Source organism: Cricetulus griseus (genome assembly GCF_003668045.3).
Source record: "Cricetulus griseus strain 17A/GY chromosome 1 unlocalized genomic scaffold, alternate assembly CriGri-PICRH-1.0 chr1_0, whole genome shotgun sequence".
NCBI lineage: Eukaryota > Metazoa > Chordata > Mammalia > Rodentia > Cricetidae > Cricetulus > Cricetulus griseus.
Window position 1 is genome coordinate 74,574,858 of NW_023276806.1, and position 10,096 is coordinate 74,584,953.

Genomic DNA, 10,096 nt, shown 5'->3' on the forward strand with positions numbered 1-10,096 from the left:
AGAGCCTTTGCTGTTCTCCCAGGGGATGGGAGTTAAGTTCCCAGTGCCCACATGGGGAGGCCTACAGCCACCTGTAACCCCAACTCCCAGGTAACCCCAACTCCCGCTTCTGACCTCTTTGGGACCCCACACACATATGCATCTACACTGACAGACACAAATACATACAAGTCAAAATTAATATTTAAAACAAGATGGATTTAGTCAAATATGTTTGGGGATTTTGTTTTTTGTTTTATTTTGCTTTACTTTAGGTTTTGGGGTTGTTTGTTTGTGATACTAGGGACTGAACCTAGGGACTCATACTAGGCAAGTACTCCACCATAGAATTACATCCCTAGACCTTTTCTCCCACTTTTTCTTTATTTTGAGGTACAGTCTTGCTAAGTTGCTTCATTCTTCTATAGGCCAGAATGGCCATGTACTTGAGATCCTCTTGTCTTGGCTTCTATTAGTTGGGCTTTTAGACCTGTGCCACTATCTACTCAAAGACATTTCACTGAAATAAATTTGTTTAGAAGCCTAAAAATGTTGTGGACTGGGGAGCTGGCTCAGTTAAAAGGTACTTGCCACACAAACAGGAGAATAGGTTCCCCAGCAACCACATAGAAAGCAAAGTGTGTAGTAGGACATCTGTAACCCAGTGCTAGGAAGAGGAAAGGATAAGGGAATCCCAGGAGCTCACTGGCCAGCCAGGCTTAGCTCATTAGGTGACATTTTGTGACAGGACATAATGTGGAGAACAATGACCTGACATTGACCTCTGACCTCCACATGTATGAGCACATATGTGCACATATATTTACATGTATCACACACACACAATGCATAGTGTGCTAGTCTTAAAATGTGTGCCTATTTTTAAAAGAAAATAACAAGGCCTGGGAGCAGTTGAGCACTTGCCTAGCAGGTACAATCCTAGCAGTGCCACAAAGAAAAGCAGAAGAAAACCAAATAAATTGCAAAAAAGAATTTAATTCAAGATAAATCTACATATTCTGAGAAATACTACATGTACTTCCTATTAATTAAAACATTTGTACTGGGTAGTGGTGGCACACAGCTTTAATCCCAGCCTTGGGAGGCAGAGGCATGTGGATCTCTATGAGTTGGAGTCCAGCCTGGTCTACAGAGTGACTTCCAGGACAGGCTCCAAAGCTACACACAGAGAAACCTTGCCTTGAAAAAGAAAAAAGAAAAAAAAAAAACATTTGCAAAGGATGACAAATGTTAGACAACATGTTTTTTCTTTAATAGATTTTTGTTGGCACTCCGATGTTTTCAGGAAATCCACTCAGAAAGAGCCCCATACCCTCACAGCACTGGCATTCCCTTAAACACTGACACTACAGAAAGACAGCCTGAGAATACCAGAGACTTGATGTTTAATGTCACATCAAAGAAAGGGTGGCTGAGAATGAGTGACACAAGAGATGCCTTATACATCTATTAACACTCAGATTTTTCACTTTGTCTCTTCCAGATACTATCAGCTCTTGGGTGGTGATTTTTATTCTGCCTATCAACAGTGCTTTGAACCCAATTATCTATACTTTGACCACCAGACCTTTCAAGGAAATGATCCACCAACTCTGGTACAACTACAGACAAAGAAGGTCTATTGACAGAAAAGGGACTCAGAAGGCATATGCTCCGTCATTCATCTGGGCGGAAATGTGGCCCTTGCAGGAGACTCCCACTGAGTTCATGAAGCCAGTGGTTTTCACAGACCCCTGTGATCTGTCACTAGTTTCTCAGTCATCTAGACTCAATTCTTACTCATAACTGGCTCTGGAAAACATTGATTCTCAGAGAATACTGTGAAGTGCTTCTGGAGGGATTTGCTGATATGAAGTAAATACCACAAAAGGTGTAACTTATGGTTAAGACAAGTTCACTTACAGTGACACAAGGCAGGGAAAGGTAGCTGGTGTTCATACAAAGAGAAATAATTACACTGACAATGTGTGCATGTATATTAGTACATATTTGCATAGGAAATGAAGGAAATCTATTTCTAGCATGCATTTATGCACACTGCATGGAGATAAAGTGCTGGACACACACACAATATAAAGTCTTTATAATCTTCATATTGTGTTTAACAACAAAACCAAATTCTATCTACAGCTCCTAGATTCCTCTGTTGTGCATATCAGCAAACATAAGACCCATAGACATTTTAAAATTAAAGTCTAAAGTTTTATAATGCTCAAAAATAACAGCATCAGGTAAAATGTGTGGAGCCAGTGAGAAGCTCAGAAGATGAAAGTGGTCACTATACAAGCATGCTGGCCTGAGCTCAATATCTGGATCCCATGAAAAGGTGGAAGGAGAGAACAGACTCTGGGAAATTGTCCTTTGACCTCGACTTGTGTGACATGGCATGTGTGTCCACACATGCACATCACACACACAACACACATACACATGGTAAAAGCCCTATAGAAACTAAGAATAGAAGGGACAAATGCCAGCATATTAAAGGTTATATAAAGCAAAGCTATAGCTGACTTAACTAAATGGGAAGTGAATGAAGGCACTTCCTCTAAAGTAGGGAATGAGATAAGAGTGCTAATCAGGGGACCCACAAGTGTCATGGGTGGCAGGAAAACCATCTGCCTGAGGTGAAGAATAAAACTCAGCACCAAGTTTTCAGATGCTGGGCCAGAACTTCCACAGTCTGAACTTTTTTATTTTTCTTACACAGTTAAGCACAGTAAAACTTTGGAAAGAGGTTTCCATGTGACAGTGATCACAACAAAGCTTGAGGCATAGCTACTCAGAAACTCCCAAACAAAGTAGCAAAGCACCTGTGACCTTTACAATGGTTTGATGATAAACAGTGCTCCCAGCTAGGGTCTAAGGAGGAAGGAGTTGTTATAAGCATGAGGATAGATTCTATTGGTAGAGGATGCAGAGTACATGGGACCTCTTTCATGAGGATGGGTTCTAGTCACTGAGAGACAAAGCTCAGGATTAGAACCTAAACAATGCCCAGGATTTGGGGGATGTGGGATGGGTGTAGATTCAGGAAGACTAGCTTTATAGAATAGTAAAAATATCACCAAGTTGTCAAGACAACATTCACTCCAGCCTTCCGGTGACCAAGTGTCAGTCATTTTCTTCCTTTGAAGAAAATAGGCCCCTGTGTTTAACAGTTCTGGTTCCTCCAATGTCATTTTTAAGCTGTGCTTTCTATAAGTGCCCACTTACAGAATTCTTATTCAGTATGCTGTTCAAAGTCTTAGCTTGAGAAAGAATAAAAAGAAACAAAACGGACACAAATATGAAAGGGAGAAATATATACTTATTGTAGACAGCTCAAACTGACATTTAAAAGACCCTAAATACTCCATCAGAAAGCTCCTAGATCTCAAAGTTTTCTGTATAGTATTCCTAAAAATAGAACTACCATGTGACCTAGTTAATCAATTCATGGGTGTACACCCAATGTACTGTGTTAATACTGTTAACACACACACAAAAAAAGGGGGGCGGGAAAGAGCCTAGATGTTCATTGAAAGAAAAAACTAATTTACATATTTACAAAAATTCAGTAGCCTTCCTATATATCTATAAGAAACTTCATTTGAATTGAAGCAAGTTCATTGTGGGTATATAGGAAAACTACTGGCTTTGCGTTTGTTTTGCATTCTGTTTGTTAACATGGCAATTTCCAATTACATCCATTTTTCTGAAAATGTCATTTTCTTTTTCTTGATGACTGAATAAAGTTCTATTATGTATATGTTAAATAAGCCAGACTCAAAAGGCAAATACCTATGTTTTCTCTCATATCAGTGTGTGTGTGTGTGTGTGTGTGTAAGTATATGTGAAATGAAACTACAAAAGGAACCATGAGAAGGAAGAAATAATGAGTAAGGGACAGGGAAGAGAGTTGGGAAATAGTATTTGTGTGGAGTTAGGGCACAAAGGCTGGCCGCATGAGAAATGAAAACAGTGTTCATGTGCATGAAAATGTCATTTAAACTCATTATTTTGCATGTTAATATAAAAATAACTTTCAAAACTCTTAGAAGAAAATACAAGGATAATTCTTTAAGATTTGGAATTTTGTGAGGGATTCTTAGTGATGCAAAAATGAAAACAAAAAAAGGGGAAAAATGGCTTCATCTAAGTTCAAACCTCTGGGCATAAAGGAAGTAAACTGGGTTGGGAGTACAACAAACCCTTGTTACTTTTCCAGAGGACCCAAATATCACTCCATGTACTCTCATTGGTCAGCTCACAACCACCTGTAAGTCCAGGTCCAGGGGGTCTGACACACTCTTCTGGCTTCCTTAGACACTGTACTCATGTACATAAACCCACACTTAGACACACACACCACACACAACACACACACACACACACACACACACACACACACACACACAAAATGGCAACCACTGTGGGGAAATTTGGCCGTTCTTCAAGACACAAATTTAAAATAGAAGTTACCATATGACCTAGCCATTTCACTATGAGATACAAATAAATATTTGCGCACAATCCAAAAGCAGATAGAACTCTCTTGAGGGTCTTTTCCTCTATTTGGCCTTCTCCTGTTTAGATGACATTCACCACCTTACCTCGAACATGATTTTCTTAATCTTTAAAAACTTCCCTCATCCTGGTAGGCTCCTGTCATACGAGCACTTGGGAGGCAGAAGCAGGTTGAGGAGTCCATGGCCAGCTGTACATACAGAGAATTTGAAGCTACCTGGGATACATGAGACCCTATTTTAAAAATCAATTAATTTCAAGGGCTGGGTAACATACCCAAGTCCCTAGTTTGATCCCTGCTTCACACGTATACACACACACATGAATACACACAAAAAAAGGGAAGACCCTTAAACCTTATCCATACTTACTCTTACTGAAGAAAAGCCAGAATGTTGGACCAACTATCTGGGCACCTGTGGCACCACTGCACATGAGGAGAGTTCAAGGACAGACTGAACTTTAATGTCTCTGGAAGCTTCTGGTGTAGTACAAGCAAGCATTAATAATTTGATGTCATAGGATATTGAAGGTTTTAAGATTTCTGAGCAAGAGTGTTCACCTTGCATGGGTGTATGTGCACCACCTTCATCCCTAGTGCCCAAAGAAGCCAGAAGAGGGTGTCAGGTCATCTGGAACCAGAGCCACCATGCGAGTGTTGGTACTGAACCTAGAGCCTCTGCAAGAGCAGCAAGTGTTTTTAACCGCTGAGCCATCTTCTCCAGTCCTGGGAAACTTGTTTTAACCTCATCTTCCATTTCCTGCTCTGAGCACAGATACCACAGATGAGTTTATATAAAATTATGCTCCCAAGTTCTAACCCAGTGCCTAATACATAGGTGGTTCATGTCACATCAATGAGAATACTCAATTTTCCTCTGAAGTTTGTAATGAGCTACTTGCCAGGTCAAAAAGTATCTTAGGTCTTTAAGAAAAAGATTCTCAGCCGGGCATTGGTGGCACAGCCTTTAATCCCAGCACTCAGGAGGCAGAGACAGGCGGATCTCTCTGAGTTTGAGGCCAGCCTGGTCTACAGATCAAGTGCCAGGATAGGCTCCAAAGCCACAGTGAAACCCTATCTCGGAAAAAAAAAAAAAAAAAAAAAAAGATTCTCCTCAAGCTTTCTCACAAAATAACACAAAAAATTTATAAAAGGGGATAATTTTTTAGTCCTAGCACTTGGGAAGTGAAGGCAAGGTAGAAATTCAAGGTCATTTTAGGCTTTGTAGCAACTTCAAGTTCAATCTAGGCTAATTTTAAGACCTTGTCTCAAAAAACAAAATACCTGTATGGTGTCTTAGTTAGGGTTTCTATTGCTGTGACGAAACACCATGACCAAAAAGCTTGTTGGGGAGGAAAGGGTTTATTTGACTTACACTTCTATATCACTGCACATTATTGAAGGAAGTCAGGACAGGAACTTTGACAGGGCAGGAACCTGGAGGCAGGAACTGATGCAGAGGCCATGGAGGAGAGCTGTTTACTGTCTTGCTCAGCCTGCTCTCTTATAAAACACAGGACCACCAGCCCACAATGTGATGCCCTCCCCCATCAATTGCTAATTAAGAAAACGACTTACAGCTGATTTTTCTCAATTTCGGCTCCCTCCTTTTATGTCGAAATAAAGAGTAGCCAGCACATATGGAAAATATAAAAACACAAATTGAGGGCCCAAAGGGTGCTTGCTTAATATATATAAGGCCCTGGGCTCAGTCCTCATTGTGATTTGGGTAGCATGGGATACAAATCAACAATTATTTAAAACCATAGAATCACAAATTAACAAAAAATGAACACTTCTAAGGCAGTGGCTGTGGAGAGAAAAACAAGGGGACGGGTATAAGAGGTAGCAAAGTAAAGGTCCAGTAGTCTAACATTTAAGAGGGTTAGGTAACTAGAAAAGATCTAAAAAACAACAAAAAAAAGTAAATACTAACTCTGCCTGGTAGGAATACACGGGAATTTTTTAAATCATTCACCATTTCTGTATGGTTGAACTACCTCATACAGTCTTAAATAATAACCAAAGGAAACAGAAATTTACTTGAAATACATTTATTTTTATACATTTTTAAATTGCAATTCTCAGAATATATAAGTATTTCTCTTATACGGGAATAAGTATCTCTTTGGTACAAAAATTACACCATACATGTTTGTGATCTTAACTAAAAAGAATTAAAAAAATCATTAACTATGACTATGTTGAAACTAGTCTTTGTCCATCTGTTTGTCCCCTATCACAGCTTCACTGTGAGACTTAAGAGAAATTTGTTTACATCACTGTATCTACACAGACATCACATCAAAGATACTTAAAGGTCATATGTATCAAGGTAGTACATGGCTTGATAACAGATGGCACAAATTACATAAAATACAGCACAGGTAAATTAGAACCCTAACAGTAAGGTCAACTGATATGAAACCCATTGAAACAGTTAAATTTGATACACTGGAAACAAACAAATTTTAGAATAATGTAAATAACTTGTAAAGTTCCATTAGTGCCATATAGCCATAAATTTGATAAGGTATTTCAAAGATAGCAATCAGACATGTAGAACACCAACAAGAAAGATATTAACTATGAAAGAAGCTAACTATAAAAAATAGACAAAAGTATGTATTCTATAAAAGTTTCCATTTTATGAAGTAAAAGCTTTTTAAAAATGGGACCACAGAATGGGAAAAATATTTTTTAAAAGTCATCATTAAGATTCAAAAGCCTATACTGGGTATGGTATTGAACACCAGTAGTCCTGCCGTCCAAAGAGACTAAGACAAGAAGCCTGGGCTTCACAGCGAGATTGTCTCAAGACAGAAAAAAACTCAAATTCCCACAAAAAAAAAAAAAAGAATACTTTTCCTTCAAGCTAACGAAGTTTAGATTCAAAGAAACAATTAGTCTTCATCCTGGAAAATAGGAAGCAAATGTAGCTTCTAATTACACTTATCAAATCTTAGTCACGGACACTGAGTATTGTGTGACATGGCTTTGGGTGCTGAGATAAGGAAGTAAATAAAGCGCCATCACTGGCTTCAGAGTTGGTGTCCTAGAGCTGGACCCACTACCTGAAGTCATCAACTGCTTTAGGGAACAAACCAAGCTCAACTCCAAACTCAGCCAACCTTGGCGTCTTCTCAAAAACCAAATAATGATCTGATTGCACTGAGGCACTAATAAAATCCATTTCTTACTGATGGAATTAGCTCCCATAAAGGAGTCTGCAAAAGTGTAGAGGGCAGAAAGTATTTAAGGTAAACACTGACCTAACAGAGAAAAGAAAACAAACAAGCCTTCAGTATTCTGCTCTCTCAGAAGTTAAGAATACCAAGAAAAATTTCATTCTCAGTCTAAATGTCTAGAGACAGGCAGCCCCATAAATGTGGTCCATGTGCAAATATCTTATGTGTGAGTCATTAACCAACCACATCTGCAAGTCAGTTGTCGGGTTTCAAAGAATCATAGCCTTCTTTCAGGAGGTCCCGCCACGTCTTAAGGAAGCGTGCATTTTCTGTACATTTCAGGGCAAGCTCTTCCACCTGAGCGGATACCGCAGATGTGGCTTCAAGAAGTTTAGTTAATGAAAATGCTGCCTGCAATTTAAAGAAAGAAAAGTGAAATGGGTTTGTTTGTGGTCCTAGGAACAAAACCCAGAGCCTCCACCATTGGGGTACACCCTAAATCCCACACATGCTTATTTTTTAAATTCCTATCTAATTTAGATGAGAAGTTTAACTTCTCGTCGTCTAAAAATAGCTTAAAATCTCCAATCAAATGATCATGTATTTTTCTTTGAGAGAGAGAGAGAGAGAGAGAGAGAGAGAGAGAATTTTCAAACAAGAATACTACTATTTCTTGAACCCAAACCATCAGAGCAGGGCAGGCACATAGTTCTTTCCCTGAGCTACACTCATAGCCTTTATTTTTTTTTCATTATGTAACTTGAGGCAACATATCTGCCATAAAAATACTCATTGCACGTGACACATGGCAAGTCATTGTTTTTAAAGGAAAACACACCCAACTCTCATGTATTTCACCAAGGCAACTTGGAAAGCTCTTGACTAGACGTGACAACCATCTAAAAGACTTCCTTATAAACCACTCTTGCTGATAATTAGGTAACAAAATCACTGTTCCAGTATTTTTACCTATGAATACTTTTTTTTGAATACAAAAAGATGTGAAATCGAAGACCTGATACTCTGAACTGACAGAACATCTAAAATTACACACACAGCTATGAAAAACTCACTTTTAAATCAAATGGTTTCTTCATTAGAGATATAAAATAGCACTTTTTTTGGACATGACATAGGTACTTGGTCTACACATTTATTTGTAACCAGTATTGTTTCAAAAAAAAACAAAACAAACAAACAAACAAAAACCCTGGAGCAGCACTTCAGCCATCTCTTTAAAAAAATCAAAAACTTGTAGCTCAGTTCCCAGTTTCCAATCTTCGCCGGGCTGTCCTTCCAAAAAGCTCTCCCAGGAAGGTTACCCGCTAACTGCTACATACTTCATTTGGCTCGTCGTCCTCTCAAGAGTCCCTAGAAAGTGAAACTGACACCCTCCAACCCCCTCAGCGGTACGCGTGTTGAGGTCGGGTGGAGATTTCTGGGAATTCGAGATTGTACAACAACTTTACAAAGTGTTTGCACTGCCGGAATCAGTGAGGCGTCCTGTCTAATCCATCAGGGAAGCCGATGACCTCAGCGGCCGGCTGTGATTAGCCCTGGTCCACGTTAAGTCCCACCCAGAACGAGTCTGCGACACACAATAGTATCACCAGCTGGCTCTAGGCTGGTGGCAAGCTCAAGTCCCTCCGAAAGAGCCAATGGGCAGGCAAGGATGCTATGACTGCCCAAAGCACTCTGAGAGATGCAACGGGAGGCGGAGAGCTGACCCCGATGGCGATGCTGAGGGGACAGCAGCGGGAGAAGGTCAGAAAGGAGCGGGCGGACAGAGCAGAGGCTAGCCCTCAACTCTCTGGCCAAGAATCGCAGGCAGGAGCACCCGGGCTACAAGCTGCGACCCGGCCCCGGCGACACTCACGTCTCCGATCTGCAGCTCCACTTGCTCCAGAGGGTCCACCGTTGGGGCGTGGGTTCGACTCGGACTCCGCCAGCCCAAACTCACTGGCATGCTGAGAGACGACGAAGAGGCGCCTGAAGACGGAGACGAGGGAGGCGGCGGCGGCGGCGAAGCCCGAAATTCCTCGGGGTCAGCCATGGGGCTGGGCCGGGGCCGCCGAGCCGGACCAAGTAACCGAACCCACACCAACTGCCTTTCAACAGCTCGCGCCCAAAGCCCATAGGCTCCGCCTCCTCCCACACGGGGTCCCGCCCCATCTTCTCGTAGGTCTCAACCCTGTACCACAAGGACTTTTCATTTTCCCAGACAGCCAATCAGATGTGAAGCCAGTCGTCACCCCGTTCCTGCGCACACCTTCCGGTCGGCTCGCAGGACGCTGGAGCTGGACACTACAACTCCCAGAATGCTGAGCGAATTGTCCCCGCTATGCTTGCAACGCGCGTGCGCTCAGTCTGGGGGCGGAGCCTGTAGACCTCTTCCGCA

General features: G+C 41.1%; 2 protein-coding genes across 7 annotated transcripts in view; one reads left to right on the forward strand and one right to left on the reverse strand.

The window, feature by feature from the left end:
- Positions 1-4,106, forward strand: part of Rxfp1 (relaxin family peptide receptor 1) — a 119,575-nt gene extending 115,469 nt beyond the window's left edge. For 4 of the 6 annotated variants that reach the window (XM_027392908.2, XM_027392911.2, XM_027392912.2 and 1 more), the window contains one exon: positions 1,484-3,785. In XM_027392908.2, the coding sequence (XP_027248709.1) occupies positions 1,484-1,785 (302 nt within the window). In that variant the 3' untranslated portion in view covers positions 1,786-3,785. Of the gene's footprint in view, positions 1-1,483 lie in introns of all 6 variants that reach the window. The other 2 variants (XM_027392910.2, XM_027392909.2) reach the window with 2 other exon arrangements.
- A 2,442-nt stretch (positions 4,107-6,548) lies between these two features.
- Positions 6,549-9,937, reverse strand: C1H4orf46 (chromosome 1 C4orf46 homolog). Its single transcript, XM_027392907.2, has 2 exons — positions 9,575-9,937; positions 6,549-8,109 (listed from the first exon to the last, which is right to left on the reverse strand). Exons 1-2 carry the CDS (start codon positions 9,749-9,751, stop codon positions 7,954-7,956), a joined length of 333 nt encoding a protein of 110 aa, XP_027248708.1. The 5' UTR covers positions 9,752-9,937; the 3' UTR covers positions 6,549-7,953.
- Between the last annotated feature and the right edge of the window lie 159 nt (positions 9,938-10,096).

Excerpts from the sequence above, each read along its gene's own strand:
- C1H4orf46 (XM_027392907.2), bottom strand. The coding sequence starts at position 9,751 with ATGGCTGACCCCGAGGAATTTCGGGCTTCGCCGCCGCCGCCGCCTCCC. Across the intron at positions 8,110-9,574 it reads TGGAGCTGCAGATCGGAGAC|GCAGCATTTTCATTAACTAA; the intron begins GTGAGTGTCGCC and ends TTTAAATTGCAG.